This window comes from Dermacentor silvarum, chromosome 11 (genome assembly GCF_013339745.2).
Source record: "Dermacentor silvarum isolate Dsil-2018 chromosome 11, BIME_Dsil_1.4, whole genome shotgun sequence".
Lineage (NCBI taxonomy): Eukaryota > Metazoa > Arthropoda > Arachnida > Ixodida > Ixodidae > Dermacentor > Dermacentor silvarum.
This window is the reverse complement of record NC_051164.1, coordinates 47,383,593-47,407,986: the sequence shown is the minus strand read 5'-3', so window position 1 is coordinate 47,407,986 and position 24,394 is coordinate 47,383,593. Positions and strand designations below refer to the sequence as shown.

The 24,394-nt window shown below is 42.6% G+C and overlaps 1 protein-coding gene across 1 annotated transcript in view; it reads right to left on the bottom strand.

The window, feature by feature from the left end:
- LOC119433973 (polycystic kidney disease protein 1-like 3) overlaps nucleotides 1-24,394 on the bottom strand; it is a 139,368-nt gene that overhangs the window by 39,652 nt on the left and 75,322 nt on the right. The window contains exons 10-28 of the mRNA XM_049658296.1: nucleotides 23,631-23,657; nucleotides 23,511-23,537; nucleotides 22,275-22,301; nucleotides 21,852-21,878; nucleotides 20,242-20,268; nucleotides 17,568-17,594; nucleotides 15,762-15,788; nucleotides 15,614-15,640; nucleotides 14,156-14,182; nucleotides 13,959-13,985; nucleotides 10,507-10,533; nucleotides 9,991-10,017; nucleotides 8,453-8,479; nucleotides 7,823-7,849; nucleotides 5,630-5,656; nucleotides 5,415-5,441; nucleotides 3,972-3,995; nucleotides 1,701-1,727; nucleotides 520-543 (exon numbers count right to left, since the gene is read on the bottom strand). Of these exons, the coding sequence (XP_049514253.1) occupies nucleotides 520-543; nucleotides 1,701-1,727; nucleotides 3,972-3,995; nucleotides 5,415-5,441; nucleotides 5,630-5,656; nucleotides 7,823-7,849; nucleotides 8,453-8,479; nucleotides 9,991-10,017; nucleotides 10,507-10,533; nucleotides 13,959-13,985; nucleotides 14,156-14,182; nucleotides 15,614-15,640; nucleotides 15,762-15,788; nucleotides 17,568-17,594; nucleotides 20,242-20,268; nucleotides 21,852-21,878; nucleotides 22,275-22,301; nucleotides 23,511-23,537; nucleotides 23,631-23,657 (507 nt within the window). The remainder of the gene's footprint in view (nucleotides 1-519; nucleotides 544-1,700; nucleotides 1,728-3,971; nucleotides 3,996-5,414; nucleotides 5,442-5,629; nucleotides 5,657-7,822; nucleotides 7,850-8,452; nucleotides 8,480-9,990; nucleotides 10,018-10,506; nucleotides 10,534-13,958; nucleotides 13,986-14,155; nucleotides 14,183-15,613; nucleotides 15,641-15,761; nucleotides 15,789-17,567; nucleotides 17,595-20,241; nucleotides 20,269-21,851; nucleotides 21,879-22,274; nucleotides 22,302-23,510; nucleotides 23,538-23,630; nucleotides 23,658-24,394) is intronic.

Sequence of the window (24,394 nt, the reverse complement as noted above, 5' to 3'; positions counted from 1 at the left end):
GCTACACTTGTTAGTAAATTGTGTGTGGAATTAATATCTAACATTGTTAGTGTTGGGAGCTGCTAATAAATACAACTAACTTATGCCCATCCTCGGCATTTTCTCTAAGCTACACACACCTCTCGTGACAGGGACTGTTATTGAGTCAGTCACTACCCTGTATACTTATGAAGCGCAATGTTTTGTTCAGTGTTAGCATATAGCAACAGTAAGCTTTCATATTCATATTGTCCAACTTACTGAAAATGAAGCTACCATGTCTTTTCACATGCTGTGAAAGTGGTATCCACACATAGAAATTAGGGCAAAAATAAAAAATAGATGCTTTACGGTTAAAGACATATTTATTCAAAAATTGTATTTACTATAACTGCTGTAATATAGAAAGAAAGCAATATGACTATTTAACAGCTGTAAAAGGAATATAATAACGACTTCTATAGGAACTTATATGTGCGGGCCACTGTGTTGTATTACGGCGTATACAGGAAAATGCAGTGCAAATGTTTGGTAGCTTACCTCTGCGGGGCTTGTCTCTGGTGGCTGTGTGGAAGTACGACAGTGAGATGAGTCAGTAGAAGGCATCGGAAGGTTTTTCTTCAAAGCTAACTATTTCCCCCCAGCTGTTCAAGCTTGCTTGATTAATCTTTTAGCTCTGGTACTCACAAACTACATCAAAGCATCACTATGCAAGTTCGTAAGCTCAAAGCTCGTGCTTCTAAAGTTTATGGAGCTATTAGGAAAAGCGTCTTGAATTTTGATGCAACACACCTTTACAGGAATATATTATGTCTATATTATCATGGCCTTTATTTGTTATATACAGGTGCATATCTTACGTTGATATTTGCTTATCCTTGTCGAACTACGTTCAATTTTGTTCACTAACGCCTTGCGCCACGTGGAGGGTCTGTGCGGCCGGGTTGGTTCCGGATGATTATTTCCGCCAGCAATGCCAGCGAGCCGGCACCCACGCTGACACCGACGCCGATGTCAGATTTTTTTTTCTACGAGGGGCCCTGAACGCTGTCGCGTTAAAATTTGTGTCGCGATGCGCCGCATACAATGACGGCCGTGCCCTACGCTTGCTGGTGCGCCAGAACGTCACATAATGCTCTCGGATGAGTGAACGCGTGTTTGAATCCCGCCCACAGCGGCTATATTACAATCGACGCAGAATACATAAATAGTCGTGTGTTTTGATTTAGGTTCACCTAAAAACAAACACTCCCAATGCCACGTCTCTCAAAGCCTGCGTGCTGTGCTTTAGGTGTGTTGAACTCTGCAATATAATTTCGAGTGTCGCTATGGAAAGACCCTCAAAAACAGGTCTGCGTTCATTTGCCTGGTTCCTCCCCTCGTATCTACCTGGTCGCATACGTTGCAGTTATCCCACGTATTACCCGGGATTCTATGTGCCTTAAGCCCACTAGACGATAACTGCGCGCGTATAAAGGTTTAAAAATTTGTTCTGTAGTAAAAAAGATCACTATAAAATCTGTGTGGCATTCTCGTTAAAGAGTTGAACAATTTCAGACTGCCTCCGTAGCGATACATAAAGAATGTGTGAAGAGCAAGTGTGCTGTACGAATGAAGATTTGTCTTTTTCCCACCTGTAACCCCCCTGCTATAACGCCTTCGGGCAATGCGGGGTAATTCTTGAATAAAGAAAAAAATAAAACAATATAGAGCAAACTCACTGTGCCTGAAGCAATGGTCGCCGGTGACTGCAACAGAAAGAAAATGTGTTGAAAAGGAATTGTGTCTGATAAAATGTTCACACAACCCGAATTTTAAAGCATGACTTGGCTGAATTGTTTTCGTACAACACTGTTGGAATTGCACTTAGATACTGAAAGGAAGATTACCACTTCGAACTCCACAAAAAAGGCAACTTAATGCTTAATTCTTCGTGAACACTGCGCAACAGAAAAATTATTTTTCAAAGGAACAATATTTTCTCCTAACCATAAGCAATGAATTAAAATGTATGACACGAAAAGTCAATTACGACTCTTGATGCCCGATCCTAATTTTTTCTGATGTCTAATACACAAGACGCACGAAATAACCACATTTCATTTCTTCTACGCAAACACAGTGAGAACAACAGCTTATTGGCAGGTAACCAACTTTGTGCATGGCACAAGCGCTTTAGATGTATATGAAACTGAATATGTATTGCAAAAATCAGACGTAGCACCCGACACTTATCGTCGATGAGCCAAGCTTGTGAACTGTTCAACAAATGTACTGGTAATATACAAAATTCATATTGATTGCTTGAAGAACAGGCATTACTACCAACGGAGAAAGGCGTTGCTTTGATGGTGCTTAGCAAATGGACATATTCAGGCAGTCAGAAAACGCTCACGATGCTCGAGATAGGAAGAACAAGTCAACATGTGCTGTGTTCTATTGTCCGTGCTAACTACAAAGTGCAGTACAAAAATGTTTTTAAAGCGCATATTGAGTGAACGGAACATGAATGCTAACAAAGTAATAAGGAGCTAATTGTTATACGGGAGCCTTGCTATACCAGTAAACTACTTGTTAACGAACTCACTTAAAACACGAAAATGCCTTCGTGATATCCCAGACTTTCCATCAACGCTCACACTGATGTACTGATGAAAAGAAACTCGAACTTTTTATCTACTTAGTTATATCGGACAAACAAATATGGCCGTGTTCGTTATATTGAGGACTTCACTCTGTATATCTTGATAACTATGCGACATTTGTTTTAACCAACAAAACACTGTCGTGCATTCCGCAAGTTTTGTATTGTTTATTGCATGCGGCAATATGTATTTTGGTATAAATTAGGTGGTCGTTCTAGCTGCCATTTTCCAGTGTTATGAAATCAAACAGCGAAGTGTCAGTCAGCTATCTCATCAAGAATTGTTTGTTGTTTTTGCGATAAAAGAAAGTGAAAGAAAGACTCGTTTGAGTAAAACTCAATTCCTTTCACATAGTTTCCGGCACCTACTATCATGGTTAACGAGTGCTATTGCATTACTAACGCAATATCACCCGTGAACTTGGGTTGAGGTGAATGTTGTGGCACTAAACGTGGTCAAAAATCATCCGGATCTGTCCACCATGAAGTCTCTCTGAAACCGCTGTGCAGTTACCCGCCGTGGTTGCTTAGTGGCTGTGATGTTTGACTGCTAAGCACGAGGTCTCGGGATGAAGTCCCGGCCACGCTGGCCGCATTTCGATGTGGGCGAGATGCGAACAAACCCGTGTACTTAGATTTAGGCGCACGTTAAAGAGCCCCAGGTGGTCCAAATTATTCTGGAGTCGCCCACCACGGCCTGCCTCATAATCAGATCGTGGTTATGACACGTAAAACCCCATAATCTAATCTCAACCGTGGTGCACTTGCGGGATGGTAAACTACGCATTTTTTTAAATACGGATGTACGTGTATTGTAAGTACAACAGTTACAGTAAACTATAAATTACCTTAATTACGGTGGCTTTGTTTACCATCAAAGACTACAGGTGGCCGACCAACAGTTAGATAATGCCTTCCGCAGTTATAAATGTTAGTAAATTGTGTATTTAATTAATTTTGAACATTGCTGGTGTTAGGAGCTAACCCAAGAAATTTGTGCCCATCAATGGCATTTTCTCGACGCTACCTGCGCCTCTCGTGACAGGGGCAATTACGGAATCAATCAACAGCTTATATAGTTATGCAGCACAATTTTCTGTGTTAACATATAGCACTATTAGCTTTCAAATGAGTCATATTGCACTTGCTCAAACTGAAGTTACCATGTCATTTTACTTGCTGCGAAAGTGGCATTTCCACATTCAAATGAAAAAACAAAAATACATTCCTCAGAGTCAGACATATTTTTCGAAAATTGGGATTCGTAACTGACGTAAAGAGAGAGAAAACACAATGTGTTGTGCACGGCGTATACAGGAAAAGGCAGCGTGAATATTTTGCAGCTTACCTCTACCGGGCTTGTCTCTGGTGGCTGTAGGGAATATGAAAGTGGCATGAGTCAATCAAGGCCCTCCGACGGTTTTTGAAGAGTTATTTTTGCACCCTGTTGTTATGGCTTGCTGGATTAACCTTGCACGCTTGGTGTTCACAAGATACATGTACACATTACTATGCACAGTTTGTAATATCAAAGCTCGTCTTGGCGGAGTTAATGAAGTTCCCTGGAGAAGCACCTCGGATTTTGATGAAGCATGCCTTTACGGGAAGATAATCTGCCTAGATAATTATCATAAATTTGTATGATACAGCTGCGTTGCTTACGCAGATCTTCGCTTATGCGGGTCGATTGACCTGAAAAAAACTTTAGTGCAACCAGTGGTCAAATAACGAAAGTTTCGGCTCCAACCTTGACAAAATAAGGTGAAATACGGAACAAAAAGCAGTTATGTTTTAGGTTCGCTTATAAGGGCGTTTACTTATGATGACGTCAAATCGGAGGCACTGAAGAAGTGTCACAAACTCCACAAAGCCTAAATACCACTGCACATCAAGGAAAATTACGACTCGTCGTTCACTTTTATGTATGGCTATGTAGAGTACATTCGTTTAATAAACGTTAATAACTGTTCGGTAAGAAACTTGCTATTATAGCAAATAATATTTAGTACCTGGTTTACCCTACTACTCACTACTACTGATTCGCTTCAGCACATCAAAAGCACAAGCCATGGACTTTGCAAGCCGTACGTTCCCATTTTTAATAAGAATTTGGAGGTACTAATATGAGCGTAGCAAGAGTGGTATACGTTTGGCTTATGGGGATCAATGCTGAGAGATTTGTGCATATGCCTACCATGAATGATCATCGGATATCATCAGTGGAACCTTATGTGAAATAGCAGGCTGAGAAAGCACGCGTTAACTCGCTGGAATTGCGTCAGTCTCAAACCATTTATACTTCCAACCTACGTAGCTCAATCGAAGTCATGCACATGTCAAGGTGTAGTGTAATAATAGTCGGCAAACGTCATCACGTAATGAACAATTTACCCAGCGCCGTGCGCCGTGCATCAATTCGTAGGGCCTCGACTATATGCATGTTGATAAAAACTGATTATTTTAAGGTCAATGGTTGAGAAAGCAGAAACCTCTGCGAAACAAGACTCCAAGAAAAGCGGATATCGGAGCGGGACGAAAAAAAAATTGCTATAAAAATGCTGACGACATCCAAGTGTTGCAAAATAGAAATCTGAGCTTGTTAATTTCATAGCATATCTGCTTGATTCATTCAAAACAATTTGACAATTGGCAGCGCTAGAATTGCGGCTAGAAAACAAAGTGATTTTCTGCTAGTAGATAAATTATGAATAAAACCGATGCAATATAAATTAAGCTATGTGTTGTTTTTTGACCTCCTACTCGGAATGAGATGGAAACCTTGGAGGCTTACCGTCCCATAACCCGGCGTTCCTGATGGCTGTAAGGAAAAACGAATAAAGCATTGTAATCCGACAAGAATTATCCCCGGGAGGTGTCTACATATGCGCATGCGCGGCATCATTTTTTTTGAAGCGATAACCTATAGGCAGTCACTACAGTAGAAAAAAAAAACCTATTTGGTTTTCTGCTTAAGATGAAAAATAAAACGTGACAAAATTCACTCACCGTGCCTGAAGCGGTGGTCACAGGTGACTGTAACAGAAAAAAAAAATGTGTCGGAAAAGATGTGTCTTTGGTAAAATGCTGACAACAAGCCGCATTTTAAAGCACTGTTAAAGCACATTTGAAGACGCTGGCGGACTACCACTTAGACTACCACATGGAACGCAATTGCTGGGCACTAAATGCTTCCCCAGCCCCACAGAAGAAACAAAGTAGTTTGCCAGAGCGTCCACAATTACTGCGAAGCGAACGCGAAGGACTAGAAACTGGAACACAGTCAGTCAGCACACTTGTTGCCCGAACCTCTGATTTCTGACGCGTACTGTACATGATAAAAAACATCTACATTCCATTTCTAATGACAAGAGTATTTATACGCCGACAGGTTGAGAGCACCAAACTGGCGCCATTTAAACAAAGCTATTCATTACAGTGAGTTTTTAGATGTATATGAAACTGAACCTGTACAGACGAAATTCCACGTGACACTTACTTAACGTCCGCGAGCCTGCGATTGTGAAGTATTGTAAATGTTGTTTTTGGTTTGTATTTCGTTTTTGAACCGAGCTTGGCTACCGCAGCAGCTGTGGCCGCTGAATACCACAGGAACAGTGTGAGTAGTCACAAATATGATTGTAATTATATGATGCTTAACTTTGCATTTCCCGCTCAAGAAATGTACTTGAGGCCATGTTTCTAGCTTTCTAGAGAAAAAAAACATGACATGCAAGGCCGCCACCAACTACAGCCTTTTATTCTTCATTTCATTTATTTCACATTGGGCGCTCTAAGGCATTGCACCAAGGAGGAGGGGGAGAGGGAGAGGCGGAGAGTACGTTAGCGGTTGAATTGGCTTAAAACGCAAGAAAAAATCATTTAGACCGTTTTACGCCTCGAAGCTCTCACGCGACTGCACGGGCGCCTCACAGAGCTAGTTGGCGAACGCGCCCGTTCGAGTAGAAAAGCCGGCAAAAAATTGCAGCAGATCGAACGAGTTGGAATCTATATACAGCGTAGCTTTGTGTGAGTGCATAAAGAGTCGAAACAATAGTAGCACACGCACACACGCACGCACGTACGAATGACGACTTGAACGCATCATGGTTTCAGAGGCATCATGTGTGTACGTTCTTAGCGCACTTAGAATCCACTTAATGAGAAAGAAGCGTTCACTTCCTCATTACTTCATCATAACCCGAACTAGTCGCTGCCATGCCGCTTTATCAGCGCAGTAGACCTAGCTAAACGCGCAGCTGGTTCTTAAAAGGTACGTTCGAGTGTTGTGATTAGTCACAGAGAACTTCTTTTACAGATCGTGGGATATGACTTCAGATCAGGTAAGCATACTTGTTTTGTCGGCAGGAACTTAAGTGATGCTAGTTTTATTTAGATAGCAATTATACGGACAATCCAAGCGTACTGTTGCCGTCGCGGTCGTCGTCGCCGTGAGGTTCCGTATAAAGTCCGACGGCGACAAAGCCGTCGCCGCGCGCCGTACGCTGTGTGCGCGAGTGAAAGCGTGCGAGCGTGAGCCGGCAACCGCAGCTTAATCTCGCGCATGCGAGGCAGGAAGGCGGCCGGAAACGTGGTGTCTTCGTTCGCTCGCGGGGCACGGGGCGGAGGCGACGGAGGCGGTGGGGGTGCTGGGTGAATTCTGTTCTTGCAGCTGGTGCTCACGGCACGGCCGCGCGGGCGTCGTATCTTGAAAGCGATCTGCTATGTGGCCGGTGTGTGTACCCGCGCTGGCCTCATCTTCAAAGCGATCTGCGATGGGGACAAAGTGCATGCGCCGACGGCCAGGTAGCTTGGTATGCGCTGTGCTTTCGACGTTCGCGGTGAAGCGAGACGAGAGACAGCGCGAAGGTCAATTTGCCCGCCTGCTGCTGGCGCGCTTTCTCACTCCAGCGTTTTCACAGTGTGTTTCCGCGGTCATCGAGCGAGATATGTTCATGTTTACCTGTGCGCGCGTGACAACGTGCTTCTCTATTTAGTTAGTAAGCGAATGTTTACAACTTTACACGGCCCATTAAACTACTGTCCTTACTTTGTATTGCTGTCTACTAGTTTGCTGTCGCAATCGTTGCTTCTCCTTTCGGTCGAAACAGCGATTTTTTTAAATACTTTTTTAACTGTCCTGTCATATTTAACAACACAGATGCATTCCGTAACTGCATCTACGCATTTATGAAGACTTACCTCTTCCGAACTTGGCGTCTTTGAAGTCTGGGGAGAAAGGTGGAAGAAGTTAGACTGGCTCAGGGACAGACGTGCACTTCCGCATCTCTGCTTTTTTTTTCTCGAAACGTCAACACTCTGCGTTTCTTAAAGTGACTGAATAAACATAATTGATAACCTAACGAGATTTTGTTGTGTTTTTCAACCTGTTGTGTTAAAATAACTATACATTTGCGAAGAACTCATCTTTCAACTATACATATGAATCCTTACCTCTTAAGAACTTGGCAACCTTGAAGTCTAGAGAAAAATGTGTTTGAAGCTGGATAGGTTTAGCGACAGGCGAGCACTTTTGCATCTCTGCTTTTTCAAAACATCAACGCTCTATGAAGCTAAACATTTTGACAGAATTTCTGTCTGGTCGGGAAAATTGATTAAGACTTAGAGAGTGACTCCAACCAAATAAGGGATTTTATTAGCCCTAATTAATTCCCTTATTTGGTTCGAGTCCCTCTCTAAGTCTTAATCAACGCTCTGTTTGTGAGACTAAATGAAAGCAAGTGATAAGCCAATGATATGAAATAACCATACAGTTGCCACGAATTCTTATCTTTGAACTGTATACACCTGTATTTATGTATGAAGACTTACCTCTTCCGAACTTGGCGTCCTTGTAATCTGGGGAAAAAGGTGAAAAAAGTCTAGCAGGTTCAGAAACAGCCGGGATCTAGCGTATCTTTGCCGTTTCAAAATGTCAACGTTCTTAGTTGCTTTAAGTGACTGAATAAAAATAAGTGAAACAGCAATGACAGTTTGTTCTGTTTTTAATCTGCATTTCCTCAAATACGTAAACAGCTTCCAGTAGCTCTTATATATAAGAGTTTCCTACAACTGAATATAGGGATCTGATACGTGAAACAATCCACGCGGAAAAACAGACCGAACGTATTCCCGACGTTGGTAGCCCTTGAAATACCGAGGTCGTTCCACCGACCGAAACTGTGCGGCTAATAAACGGAAGATAACCGCGAAGCTGTGGTTGTTGTCATTATGTATATATGCAAATGAAAACAATTTTCACAACGTCGCGCTAATCTTTGCTTTATTGATCAACAGTTTCGGTCGGTGGATCAACCGAAACTTTTGGGCAAAAGGGACACATTACAGCAAAGCTGTGAAAATCGTTTACACATGATAACAATAAAGCACGAAATGTAAATGACGCATGGTAAAACTACATGGATGTAATAAATGGGGCCCTAAAACGTAAAACTATTCCGATCTGTTTTTATTGCAATCCCCTGACGTCAAATTTACGCAACCGCCACCGCTTGCATCGGGCGGTGACCCGCAGTGTTGTCTGAACCAGCGCAATCAAACGCTCTCGTTGTTTATAGGTCACTCTCGTTCGCTTTCAAAACGAATAACGTTGCCAACATTGAGCGGTGTTCATTGGCTGATAAGAAGCGAGGAGCACGCTCAAGTGGAGAGGTTTTCGCTGGGGCCGTGCCAGCGCGCTAAAAATAGATAACCGGATGAAGAGGGTATTGCCGGCGTCTCCGATTGGTCCGCTTCCCCTTACTTATAGCTTGCGGTGGCTGGCCGAAAGTCGCGGTGGCGTGCAACGGCAGGCTAAGAATGCCGCTGACGGATCCGCAGCAAAGAATTCAGAGCGATGTGGCATACGTGCGAAAGGGCTCGATAACGTTATAGCATAACGCAAAAAGCTGCATTATACACAACTAAGTCGACGCTCTCCAGCAGGTGCGAGTAGCGATTGCCTGAGTGGTCGGCGGTCAGCCATCTTCTATTTCTTTCGAAACGGGGCAGTTTCCGGCTATTCAGCAAAATATTCAGCTTTGTTCGGCATAATAATGCATCTATCACGCGTACACGTCACTGTGACGCGTGACAGACAGGCGAAATTGGCACAGCCTGAAAACCTTTGACCAATAGAAGACGGCCATTGGCGAAGAGGCGTTTCTTCTAAAATTCGTGTGTTCTAAGCGTCCATAGTGATAGTCGTTGACTGCATCCTTCCCGGTGACTATATATATATATATATATATATATATATATATATATATATAGAGAGAGAGAGAGAGATAGATAGATAGATAGATAGATAGATAGATAGATAGACATGTGTGTGTGTGTGTGTGTGTGTGTGTGTATCTTTTGAGGATTACCTTTGCTGGTCTCGTACGCCTGGATGGCTGCAAAAAAAATTTCAAAAGCATATTCTCACTCAAGTAATAGTACACATACACACACCGCACACACGCCAACAAATAATGAAGCAATTGAAACGAGAGCAGAAATGTTTGCCGTTTTGTTTTAACTGTAGAAACGATGAGCTAAAGTGCAATAACAGCGAACGAAAAAACAACTTGCCGCTACCCGCCGTGATAGCGTAGACGCTTTGGCACCGAGCTGCTAATCCCGAGGGCTGGGATCAAATCCCGGCCTTGGCAGCCGCATTTAGATGGGTGCGAAGCGCAAAAAGGTTCGTGCACCATGCGTTGGGTGCACGTTGTAGAACCACAGGTGGTCAAAGCTTAGTCCCAGTCTACGGCGTGCATTATGACGAGACCGTGGTTTTGGCTCGTGAAACCTATTGCTGTTGTTTCGATATTGCGATATTATGTGTGATCTTTGGGAATATTCTTTCAAAGAAAGAAAGGGTATCGATGCTTGAGGATTACCTTTGGTGGTCCCGAAGGCTTGGATGGCTGCAAAAAATTTCAAGAAGTTCATGATCACTCAAGTAATTGTGCACATACACACACCGCACAGACACACGTACATCATCATCATCATCATCAGCCTATATTTTATGTCCACTGCAGGACGAAGGCCTCTCGCTGCGATCTCCAATTACCCCTGTCTTGCGCTAGCGTATTCCAACTTGCGCCTGCAAATTTCCTAAGTTCATCATCCCATCTGGTTTTCTGCCGACCTCGACTGCGCTTTTCTTCTCTTGGTATCCATTCTGTAACCCTAATGGTCCACCGGTTATCCATCCTACGCATTACATGGCCTGCCCAGCTCCATTTCTTCCGCCTAATGTCAACTAGAATATCGGCTATCCCCGTTTGTTCTCTGATCCACACCGCTCTCTTCCTGTCTCTTAACGTTAGTCCTAAGATTTTCGTTCCATCGCTCTTTGTGCGGTCCTTAACTTGTTCTCGAGGTTCTTTGTTAACCTCCAAGTTTCTGCCCCATATGTTAGCACCGGTAGAATGCAATGATTGTACACTTTTCTTTTCAACGATAGTGGTAAGCTCCCAGTCAGGATTTGGTAATGCCTGCCGTACGCACTCCAACCCAATTTTATTCTTCTGTAAATTTCTTTCTTGTGATCAGGGTCCCCTGTGAGTAATTGACCTAGATAAAGTACATCAAGCCCGCATATAATGAAGCAAATGAAACGGTAGCGGAAATATTTGCTATTTCATTTAAAGTGTAGAAACGATGAGCTAAAGGCAAATAAAAGGGAACGAAAGAGCAACTGAACTTTCATTAACATGCCGCCGATGGCAGCCGAACCTACACCGGTCGCAAGTTAGTTTTTGTACACTTTCATGTCCTTTTGGCGTATCTGGTCTGTATCAATTAAAACGAAAAATAATTTCCCCTATGCTTTCCTTTGCTTCAATATCTGTATAGGCTTGATATAGGTGTGACTAACAAGTATCCCGCCCCTCGGTTATCCTTGTTCTCTTGCACAGATCATATATACCGGGTGTTTTAGCGAACACTTTCATAAATTTTTAAAGGTTGCCCGTGGAAGATAGCAAAATTCTAGATCATGAGCTGGTCTACTCGAAGAGGAGGACATTACTTGCGCAAGAAATTGAAATGCATAATCGAATAATTACCAAAAATTGACTACTTCAGTTTTTAACTCATTACCTAATGGCCCATATTGCAATTTACAAGTTGTAGCCGTGGAGTTCGCAAGGCGGATCCACTTGGAACGAATTCTCGGGATGACACCAGTTTCGAGATAATAATTCCCGCACTTCTGCGGAGAAATGCATTGACGTTCCAGATAGTTTCTTAACAAAACGTCGCATTATGCATTGAAGCGCAAAATTAACTGGAACGCCAATGCATTTCTCCGCAAAGTTGGGGGATTAGTATCTTGAAACTGGTGTCATCCCGAGAATAAATTTGAAGTATATCCGCCTTGCGAACTCCACGAATACAATTTGTAAACTGAAATATGGGCCATCAGGTAATTAGTTAAAAATTTAATTAGTGAATTTTTGTTGATTAGTTGAATATGCATTTGAAATTTGTGTGCAAGTAATGTCCGCCTCTTCGATTAATCCAGCTCATTAACTAGAATTGGGCTATCTGCCACAGGCAACCTTAAATAAGCTTTTAAAGTGTTCGCTGAAACACCCTGCATATATATATATATATATATATATATATCCCATCACCTCTCCCTCTCGGACCCTTTGACACTCGTCCTGGGGAGCGCGGATGAAATACCTGAATACTGCCAATAATAAGGGGAGTTACTCCGGGAATGAGCCGTGAATAAACCCGTTACTTACGAGTATTCTATGTAGCCTTCAGCTCTCTCCCTTCTCCCCCCCCTTTTTTTTATTTTTGCATCATCTTTTCTCTATCTCCTTTTTTTTGCCTGTCTTCTTTATTTTTGCGTTTTTCTTTCTCTACCGAAATATGTCAAGAAACTGTCGCGAGAGCTTACTGTATCCCTTGAAAAGGTCGGTCCACCGACCGAAACTGTTGGGTAAATAAACCAACGATAACCGCGAAGTTGTGCTTCACATCTTTAAAAGTACGCTTGGCCCATTGAATAATCCAGTCCCTATACAGGGTGTCTTACTTTACATATGGCTAAACTTAAAAAATGTGCAAATGCAACGTAGCTGGAGAGAACCAAAATAATGTTGTTTGCCGTCGCTTGGAGATACTCAGATTATTTTCTGCATCCCGCTTATTTAGATAATGTCTTAATAAATTATTCAACTTCTCATTTATTATAATGAGATTATTATAATTAGTTTTACGGCAGTGCGTACAAAAATTGCGTACACAAGTACGCAGTTTTCTACAGCTGATCACGGCCCATGTCGGCTCCCAAAGACGAGGCACGTACCGTGACAACATATTTCACGCTTCGTGAATCTTCCGCGCACACGCATGACTGCAGCAGATACCGTCTACCACACACGCTGGCAATCATAAATTCGGGAAGGTTCGCGAGGTTGTCAGTTTGTGAACCATTCAGAGTGAGGTTGAGCCCTTGGTCCTGTGCGATAGCTGTGTGAGCAAGCCGCGGTGTGAACCCACGCTTTTGCAAGAGTGGTTGTGAGGCCTTCATTGTGCATATCAGGGTGAGCCGTCGAATGTGATAGTCCGGAGTGCATAGTGCGTTGAGAGGAGTGGCTGGTTCGCGTTTCATTTGAAAGTGTCGAAGTGAGTCGGGTTGCTTTTTACCGCGAAGCTGTCTACGGTTAGGATCCGGTATTTTATGGCATCCGCGTCCACGCGGAAGCACTCCCCTAAAACGTGAGTGACAGTGTCAAAAACAAAAGCAAACGCATATCACCGCTCGCGTCGGAGTTCGGTTTAACGGCCACCTGTGTCTAGAACGATGCGCCTCTGTGAATGATGACGGAGTGAGCGACGTAGTGTGCGTCTGATAAGGCCACCTAGGGGAAAGGGTTGGCGCCTCTCGGCGCAACCGCGCGAACGCGCTCGTGCCACTGCTCACGCGTTCGTCGTCGTCGTCGTCTTCTTCCACAGCTGGCTTCGTTGTCGCCCATTAGTCCAGCGTAGAATTTCATTTCTCCGCTTTCGTCGTAATGGGACGGCCGCGTTATGAGCCACTGCTTAAAGGGTTATGTCCGTCTTACGTGACGGACAGATATATTAATGGATGTGATACGCGAATGTGTTATGCGTACTTATATAACGATGACCACCGATGAGGTCAATATATATATTTTTTTACTTTTGTTGAAAATTCTGTGTCACCTCTGTGTCGTGCGCTAAACAGCTTCGCTGGTCGTCCACCTCGACAGAGTGGAATGGCTCATGAATTTTCTAACCTGTTCCTGTGACACATCACTTCATGCAGCGTTGTCTAAATTTGTCTGAAACGCAACAGACTCACCGTTTCTGGTCCCGGACTTTCTGGGGTCTAGGAGAGAGGAGATAAAAATTAATTTTAATTCGGTTTGCGTATCGCATGCTCTAATAAAATGAACGACGCTACCACTGGTTTGAGCCGGAGCCATGACACCATAAATATGTACAAACGGACGTTCGGCGAGCGTCCCACTGATACGTAGCGCTTGTATTCGTGCTTACCGTTTGCGACCCTGGAATTCGCGATTCCTATGGACAAACGAGATAAGGATAAATTAGTGGGGAACAAAGCGTCTCTTCTATTGAGTTACGTACAATTATAGAACGTGATTGCGAAAAGCTCCTGAGATATGTTCAACAGACACGAACGAGTAATTCTTGATAGCTAATGTGGGAATGAATCCCCGTAACGGAGGATGCACACCCGTATTCGAGAACGTTTTCTACACTCTACTCTGCACGCGACATAAGATACTTTATGACAACACCATTTGACAACTTAAGCTGTTACTACTTTCGGATAACACTCCACGGCCATTCGCAAAGCAAAATTTTGACCAGAGGCACTCAGTGTCTTAGAGGAGTAGAGGCCTGTACAAGTTTGTTTAGATTTATAGTTGGGCACAACGCGAGCGACGAAGTCGTCCTCTTTTTCCCCGTTTTCGTTCGTTGCGCCGCCCCCAACCATGACTCAGCCTCTTCGCGGATGAACTGCAGTGGGGACTGGTTTCTGAAGCAACTTAACGTGATGAGCAGCGCAGTTTAACTGCTGTGCCATCATTAGACTAAGAGCAACGCCACGTTCATTAGGTCTACCCCAGGACGAGCTTAGACTGGAAGCGCCATTTTTGAACGCGGGTGGGAGATGGGCTGTCTGCGATGCCTTCGAAATAGCGGTAGAGGATGTCTAAAACCGACTGTTAATTAAGGTGGGTCAAGAAGGCCACAACACTACTGCTGCCGCTGTGACCATACCGACCGACCGACATGGGAAAAGTTGAGATGTGCAAATGGCGCACAGGGGCGTTCCATGCTTTGAGATAATTTCCCATATACGTGCATGCGACCATGACTGAAGCGCATATGGGCCATGGGCAAAAAAGAAATATAATTTCTTCTCCAATCAAATGTTCTTTACTACGCTTAGTTGTCTGCATGTGAATTGAGACGCTACTTGTTGGATTCTTTACGAAGTGTTTAGCTCATGCTCGAGGAATTGTGCGCTTCGCCTTAGCGCATCCTTAACGTCTCCTAGGCTTACGAAACGTTTATTTCTATTTTTCCTCCAGCTTTGCGGCGCTTTGGGCCGTATGTATTGCGCGCGATGGACTACACTCGTTGCAACTGCAGTGTCGTGCTCAGTTTCTGCTACGTATAATTTATTGCTTGTTGTGTATTCCGCATGCCTCTTCCTTTCGCACAGCCCGGTGCAAGTGCTCACTTTTCGGCTCCGCCTTGCGCCTTTTGTCTGTCCATACGTACGTCCATAAGCAAATGCTGTTCTCTAGTGCATCTTTGTTATTACCTCCAGTATTTTCGCCGTAAGCCTAATCGCTGAACCCATTTTCCAGGGGTTGCACTATTGTTGTATTTTACGTATGCGAAAAAAAAAAACTCTATTTAGAAGACTTCTACGGAAAAAGCTGATATTAGCGATTTAATGAAATTTGGTACGCTTACCGTGGTAATGTCTGTGTCATCCGACTCCTATGAAGAAAGCGAATGGCAAATTTTCAATAGAACATTCGGTTCTTTTGCGGCGCAAGTGCACCGAAAAGACCTAAAGTCGAGTGCTTTCGCCACACACGTTGCATCAGCAGAAACTTACCCTGTTTGTTTCTGTAGTCTCAGGCTGCTAAAATGTTGGAAAAGAAACAGTGTCGTTCATTGCATACCAACTGAACTTTATCCATACAAAAATATGACTAGCGACTATACGAACGTGGGGAGCTGTGCGATGTTTGCTACGGGGAGTTCGCATGTAAGGCACTTGCAGGAAATGTTCTCTGAAAATTGAAACCTAGCTCTTACGCGTATTCGGAGTGATGTCAGCCTATCACTACTCAGTGAAGAACCCAGAACAAACTTCAAGGATAATTAAGTCACGTACATGAACACTGTCGTTGTCTTTGGATATCGGAACTGCAAACACAGTTTTCGCTTGCACGGAGCGTAAAACCTAACGTGGTTTACATGATTCACGCGTGCACCAAACATTACTTTTGGGTGATATTTCACTGCATATACGCCCCGACGGGTTCTCCATGACGTGTGTGTGTTTTTTCCCTCCAGAATCCAACTGTAGAACGGTTAACTGTGTCCAAATTTGTGGGCCGTATAGGCTTAAAACATAAAAAAACACTTTATTCAGATAGAGACTGTTGGTATTTTGTTTACAATAACCTCTACAGAAAAAAACTGTGAAATAAATCTCAATTTTATGTAAATATTACAAGACATTTCGAGTATTAGCAATAGTTCTTGTCACTCAGACGTCGACAATCAATTACAAAAGCACAAGTGGATGATGATAATAGAGCAGCGGGAGAACAAGGACATAAGCTGTCCCTATGCAGTGTTGAGAATAAGTTGCTTACTAAGACAACTACAAGGCATAAGGCGCAACTACAAAAAAGTGGTTAGTACATATTTTCTACTATTGACATGAAATTTACTTTATAAAGGGCACTCGATCCGGTTCAGTACTTTTAAGGCCATTTCTCCATCGTGATTATGTGCTCTCAATAGATTACTCTGGAGGAGCGCTGTGAGCTAAGTTTACAAATAGTCTACTTTTTAATTGGGTGTTCTGGCTATTAAGTCAATCCGATTAACTCACGGCACCAGTCTCGCACACTTTCAATTATGGTTGTTTGCTAAGTAATTTTGTAATCCAAAAAAAGTTCTGTCCATGAATTCTGAACCAAAAGGATTATGAGAAATAGACGCTAAAATGGGGAATTTCTTGCGAAATTATGTGTTTCCGACGAAATAACATATTCAACTTAGGAAGGTTCATAAAATAAGCCCGAAGAATGATAGAAGCCAAAATTCCAACTTTACGCTTGGTCGGCTTTCATTCCAGTGCTCGGTAGAGCGCCGTATATACTGGTGGCCTATGCCGACTCTAGCGCCTTGTTTCCTTCTATAAGTTTTAGGTGAGAACATCTGGCTTAAACAATGTGAACAAGTCTCCAAAATGAACTGCTCACGATATGCTCATACCCGTTTAGACATACTACCAATTAATATTGTTGCACCACTCTTGCTCACTTAGACACGCGAGCATTTGCTAGTGTAGCGCATTTTCTTGGAATCTATATATGAACATACTTCCTCGGATTCTAGCAAACGTCTGGCCTGCAGGCTTATCTCTGTCGATGCGGTATGGTATGGTATGGTAAAACTTTATTATTGTCCGTCGGAACGCGCGTCAGCACGTAGCGGGCCGCTCCCACGTCGGCACAGAAAGGCCGAGCCTCTCTGCTGCGTCGCGGTGTCAAAATGAAATTAGTCGCACAGGAAAGCGCAACACAATGGTAACGTGAGCAACTTGTACGGTCATTACTATTTTGGTCTTTTTAACTTTCTGACGTGTGACTGAAAGAGCAGGGAAAAAAAAAAGAAGGCTTACCGTGACAGAAGGTGAAACCTCCGGTGTCTAGAAAAGGAACGTAACATAAATGCGCTACCATGCGAGCACCGCGTGCTGGGCTTTCTGTTATTGCCCAAATTCAATCGCATAGCGCGCGGCAAGTTCACGTAGTACACAGATCGCAGTGCAGATTTCTCAAACGGCTCTAGCTCAAGTAATAAATGGCAGTTCGTGGACAGGTATTCCTACATACTACTACAATAAAACTGAAAATGACTGAGTTCTCTTGCTTAGAACATACCCTCGTCCGCACAAGTCACTACCTGGAGAGCACGAGAGATTCTTCTAAGCTCTACAATTCAAGTACACTCGCCAACCGAGCCAGAAATCACCTCATAGACCCCACACAATTCCCTCCGCAATGCCGCTTCTACGGAGATCCCGGGTCTCTTAGGCGTATAGTGAGTTGTTGCAGACAGGCACCACTAAATACTCCGAATCCTTATCACACCAATGAGCTTTGGGAGAAAGCCTTGGCTATAGTTACGACCTCGAGGATCAGCAACGCCTGATCGCGAAAGCCCAGGGCGCGACACGAGCTCAAGGCATCTGGAATGAGGGCGCCTCCCCAAAGCTACATTCACATAATAACGATAATAGCCTAACGAGGGATCAGTAAATGTCCTGCAGCCCCGCCTGCACATCATAGAAGAGCCCAGGGTTTCTTGTACATCTGTGTGTGTGTTTTTTGGTAAATTCGGGAATGCGTGGGCGTAAACCTATTCTTTGTCGTGTTCAGACAAAGACGCTCAAAGTGGGTGGAGATGCATGATCTGCGTTGCTTGCACGTGTATAGAGGGATATAATGTAACACCATCACTAGTACTAGTTGGTTGTTTAGAACCCGACCTATATATACTGTGCCGAGGAGAGCATATGTCGCCTTGAAGAAGACAAGTCCACTTGTCGAAACGTTGGCTCCTGCTCTCACCTTGTTCTCCTTTTGCTCATTACTTGGTTGTTTGCATGATGATAATTAAGAGAGTCTTTAAGAATAGAGTAACCGATAATTCTAAAATTTGACTCTTTGTAATCGTGTCTCTCCTGGTGCCTATGGAGTCGACCTTGAAACCAAAAAAATAAAACGTTTGGATTGCTCCTGACCTTGTGCGGTTTCATACGGAAATAGCCAATATTTTAGAGGAATCTCCATCATTTCCATCGTGTTAAAAAATAAGGTTTCAAATTGTATATTCATAACTACTCTAAACGTATCGCATGCAATACTACATTTGTGTGTTTACAGAATTTATTACAATTTGTGACCAAGTCATCTACGTCTCTGGACATCCCATTTAGAGTGCTGTGAGGGCTCGTTCAATACATCACAATTTTGGTGGTTTTGTGTACGAGTGCATGATCGCATAAAGTAGAATAACTTGGACAACTTCATCATATATGACAGCACGCGGTGCTCCACTAAACGAAACAGAACTGAGTGCTTCAAAACACTTGCCGTTTCTGAGCCGGTTGTTTTCGGTGCCTGTTTAGAAGCGGCGAAAAAATTAGATTACCCGAAAGTAGTTTGTCATTGCTGTTCACGAGAGGACCAAGATTTTTGCAGCACCGAAGAAACTCTGATTTAAAGTAGTACAATATAGGAAATTGAGAACAATCTCCGTATCCGAACAAATATTACTCTCATGCGTCTGAAAATGAGATATCTTTGTTTGGTACAGTTCTGACGTGGTGCTAGCAAAATATCGTCAGGCACCAAGCCTGGCAAACGTCCCAGAAATGCACGTTCGCTAGGCTTGGTGCCGTGACGACATATAGTTAGGTGACTGTTGTATTGCAGACGCTTTTCAGTGATCGCTGTAAGGGTATTGCGTTTGTTAACAAGAGACTAGCAAGATAAGAAATTATTAAAACATCTACCGCGACTGAATCACTATCCTTCGGTGTCAAAGAAAAGGAGCGCAAAAGACATCATACATCTTCACCTCTGTCGACATAGGATGCTAGTAATTATCTCAACCGGCTAACTAGCCAAAAAATAACTGCTAAATCGCAGCCTATACAGCAATATCGAAGCATACAAGCGCTTACCGTTGCGGAGCCAGACGTTTCCGTTACCTATCAGTGGATGAAACAATACAAATTCACTAAAATAAGGATAATGGGTCTTTTCGTGTTGATATGGACTTGCAGGACTCATTGGCAATAGTTACCCATAGATTTGTCGAATTCGTTATTGACCAGTTAAACAAGCCGAACGTTCAGAAAAAAAAGGACTCACCGTTCCAGAAGCGGTAGTTTGTGGTGTCTAAAGGGTGGGTGGAAAGATAACCACAAGAACTTTTAGTTTTGATTTAGTATGGTTAGCATCTATATTAAGCTGCCGACATTTATTTTAACTTCAACGTGCAGAATACTATATTTTAATGTGTAGCTCCCATATTGAAATACATGGTGCAAAATGGACGCTTCGGCTTCTTGCTGCGTTCGACATTTGCATTTGAAAATAATTTATATAGCAAGATCTCCTGATCCTGGCAGAGACCTATAGCGTTCTTTCTAAACAAATGTGCACCACTGAAACAAACAATTTAAATTCGATACGTCAAAATTGCAATTAGAGAAAATGAAGCAAGGATATAAAAATATAAATAAATATGGAATATAAGGTTTCCAAAAAGTAGCGACGACTCACCGTTCCTGACCCGGGAGTCTCGGGTGTCTGAAACGCAAAACGAGGACACCTTTTTATTTAGTACGTGCACAGTTATTGATACAGGTGGAAAATGAACCACTTCATTCGGCATAATGAGTTCATCAACTGCGACATCTCGTTAAAACGACCCTATGTGGCGCTGCGCAGTCAAACCTCGGTTCTTGCGAACCATGCGCCTGTAGCCGCTGCCACTTTTAGAAAGGTACTACGAAAGCAAAAGTGATGGACTGATTTCTACTTCTTGTGTCTACAAAAAAAAAAAGGCATTAAATGACACGAACGTCGACATCCTATGAATTTGCCCGGACCACGGCGGCATACGATTGTTACTCAGATAAAATCTTCGTATTAAAGCATACTTTCCATGACTGAAGCAGACGGTCTCTGATGGATACACAAAAAGGCATAACGGGAAGCTATTTAGCATTTAGAGTCGCATTGAGCCCTCTAGGCGATGGCACTCAAAGGCATCAAGAATTCAAATTTGTGGGATATTGCTGTAATAGTGTAATTAAAACAGACCTAAATCAGAGGACTATTCATAGAGAAGGACAAAGTTTTAAGTCCAAGTCGCTGCTCCGCTTCTTTTACGTTGGTCGTTTCAGAAGCTCACGCAAATAAAGCTTTGGTAAGTGATGATCTTTGCAAATCCACATAACAAGCATCGCTACTATTTGCATTCAGAATAATACCCACCCGCAAGAAGCTGCTTAGTTTACCGTATTATAGAACATCGCACATATTAGCAAGAACTTGTGCTTCGTGAACTTTAGACGCTTGGCAGCATTGCTCACTTTCTTTCAATTGTGTCATTGAATTGAAGCATTATTATTTTGATGCAATGACTCAGCAACTGGTTGGAAGCGAGCTTCGCAATGGAAGCGGCACAGGAACGCTTGTCTTGCGTTTTGTTGTCGGCCTCTGCGTACGTGCGAACGAAAAAAAAAAAACCTCTGCTCGCTGATAATTAACCAAAAAAAAACTTCGATACTAAAGCTTCGATAGCGCGATTACATCCTGAGGAGCAACTCAGCGTCACCTAGAGTTCCCTGGTGCCAGAAAATACCAAATTACTTAATTCAGGAAGGTGTGGGGAATGAAAGCGAAGATAACTTCATGTAGCAGGTGGTTCACTCCTATTTAGTGGAATTTGCCAATCAGTTGCGAAGAAAGTATGTTGAGATCAAAATAACCGATAAAAAGCGTTTGTTTCATAATGTATACAAACAATTTATTATGACCTCACACAGAGTACAGACAGGTACAGTAAAACTTAGTTGAAATGATAAAAAAATCTAGCTTTACCTGAAACGTTTCAAAATACGTTTACAGGCTTTACTGATAGTTCTCGTATGTCTTATTTCATTTACTCGCATTTCCCTTGTAATTATTTAATTGTAACTGTCCTATATGCTATCCTGTACTGTTACGCCATATTCTCGAACTCAAATATTCTATTCTTTAAGAGGAGGTCCCCTTAACCTTGTGGCATAGGACGTTGTTCTATATAATCATATATCAATGTATTTCTCAACACTATGAATAAAGGATTACTTGACTGAGTGATTCATCCAATGAATAGCACTTACCGTGCCTGGTGGCATCGGCCCTGGTGACTACACATGAATGAAAACACCAGAATCATGTAAGTACTAAATCCACCATCATGAGTATATCCTTAGAAGAAAGATAAAAGCTTGTAGAATTAAACGTCATTATTTGCGAGCAGTGCCGAATACTTAACACTGAAAAGCAATAGAGTCCCGGAAACTTTCAGTCAGGAGCAACTGCGGTGGAAATACACATCTGTGTGAACGCAGCTCCAAATTTTACTCTTGATTGAATAGGTTTTGTTGTAATGACATGCCTCTGTCATCACAACAGCGCGAGTTAGATAACACCAGCGCAGACTACATACAAACAGATGCCAAGAAAACCTACAGTACAAATTTTGTACAAAATACATGCATATAAACTCCAACTGCACACGTAATGTTACAAGTAGCACTTACCGTGCCCGACGCCGTTGAACCTGGCGTCTAGAAATAAACGCACCAGAAGTATTTCTGTACTAAATCCACCATGATAAGTATAGCCTTACAAGAACAGTGATTTAAGCACAAGCATCGAACTTCTAGTAACAAACATGGAAATATATGGGCAGCAAAGATGATTGTATATTGACATATAACAGAGTCATGAAAACGTTTTTACTAAAGAACAACTTCTTGCCTTAGAATAGGTGGACGTCACGCCTGGTTTAACACCGCCCCCAATTTTACTCTAATTGGAACAGCTCTCGCTGTGATGACAAGCCCCTGTCATCGCAACAGCACAAATTAAATAACACCGACACAGGGTACAGGAAGATGCGGAGGAACCTTCAGAGCAAATTTTGTAATAAGTACTGCAGCATAAACTCGGACTGCACAAGTAAAGTTACAAGCAACGCTTGCCATGCCTGATGTCGTCGACTCTGGTTTCCAGAAATAAACATGACAGAGATATTTCATTATTAATCCACCCTGACAAATACAGCCTTAACGGAATGCTCATTTCAGTATAACATGATTTTCTTAGGATTAAAAGCAATGTTAGGTGCAGAGTAACGATGATTGTATAAAGAAGAATGGAGCCTGGAAAACTGTTTAAGCCAGAGTAGTCACTTGTCTCATAATGGATCGATAGATATGCTTGTACGAATACAGCTCCTAATTTTTACTCTTGCAATAGTTCTCGTTGTTCCTCAGGCCTACGTTACTCGTGTCAATCATTATCAAACGTAATGTGTACAGATGAAGGTGGAGGGGTGATACAAGAGCTATCGATGCGGTGAACCCAACAAAGGGCAACACCATCACATATCAAATGAAATAAAACAGCTTGATTGCCTTTATTACTGACCACAAAGATCATATTCGTATTAAAAATTATAATAGTTCTCGCGGAAATAACTACTTAGTAAACAAATGAAATAATTTCTAACGGGATTGAGGAAGTATGCAAAAAATGAAAACTTGCTTTATCGTGCCAAAAAAAAGCTACTATGGGCTTCCTGTAATGCTTCGCGTGCTTACCAGCGCAGGCACTGTATCGAAAACAATACGCCGTGATACGGGAAAGCTGTTACTCCTGCAAGATCGAGTGTCCACCACTAATTTTCCTTTCGGCGTATAGGAGCAAGGCCCACGTGGTATCATCCAAAGTTTTATGTTTTACAGTGGATACTGAGAAAATAAGGAACTTACCATGCTAGATTCCCATGGCTTAGATTGCTAAATGTGAAAAGCAAGAAAACGAGAAAATTGTCGACCAGTCCGCGGGGAAATTGTTTTGGCTGCAACATCCTGAAACATGCAGGGGCTCACCGTGCTTGGACCAGTACTTTGTGGCATCTAGGTACAAGGCAAAAAAATAAAGAGCGCTCGTTTAATTTGACTATTCACAGCTCAGTTCCATCTTTGCCAGAAAAAAACATCGCGCATAACAGACGGCACTGGTATGATGAGCAATGACTGAAAGAAGTGAATTCTACTTGCGGTAACACTAACGTAATTCTACCTTCAAAACTTCATATACGAAGAATGTTAAGGACGACTTTCCGGCTAGTTTTCTTTTATATGCGACATACAAGTGAAAGAGTCTGCCCACAATTCTGGAAGTTCTTGAAAGAGTTCGTGAAACGATTGTCATTCATGTTGTTTAGTGAAGCATCAAACCATACCGAACCGCTTGGACAATGTGAAAGCAAACGACTGGTGTTTGCGCTAGTAAAAATAACCCCTATATAAATTTTAAATGTTCATACAAAGAAAAGTTAGCTGCGCCTATACCAGCCGATCAATGTGATCAGAATGAGAAGCCAGAAAAACTGCAATTTTTTCTTGTGTATACTACTCACCTCGTATTTTGAGAAGTGTGGGAAGGCAACAATTTCGCTGGCAAATTAAAATTTCAGCCAGTTTTTTCGCTACAATAAACGCTTTCGTTAGTCGTTGCCGGCATTAAGTTGATTTTACGTGAATACAACATTATCAAAGTTCAAATAAGGATAGATGGGAGTCGTAAGTGATGGCGTTCATTGAAGTGTGCCATCCCAAAGTAAGTTCCACAAATACATTCTGAAACAGAC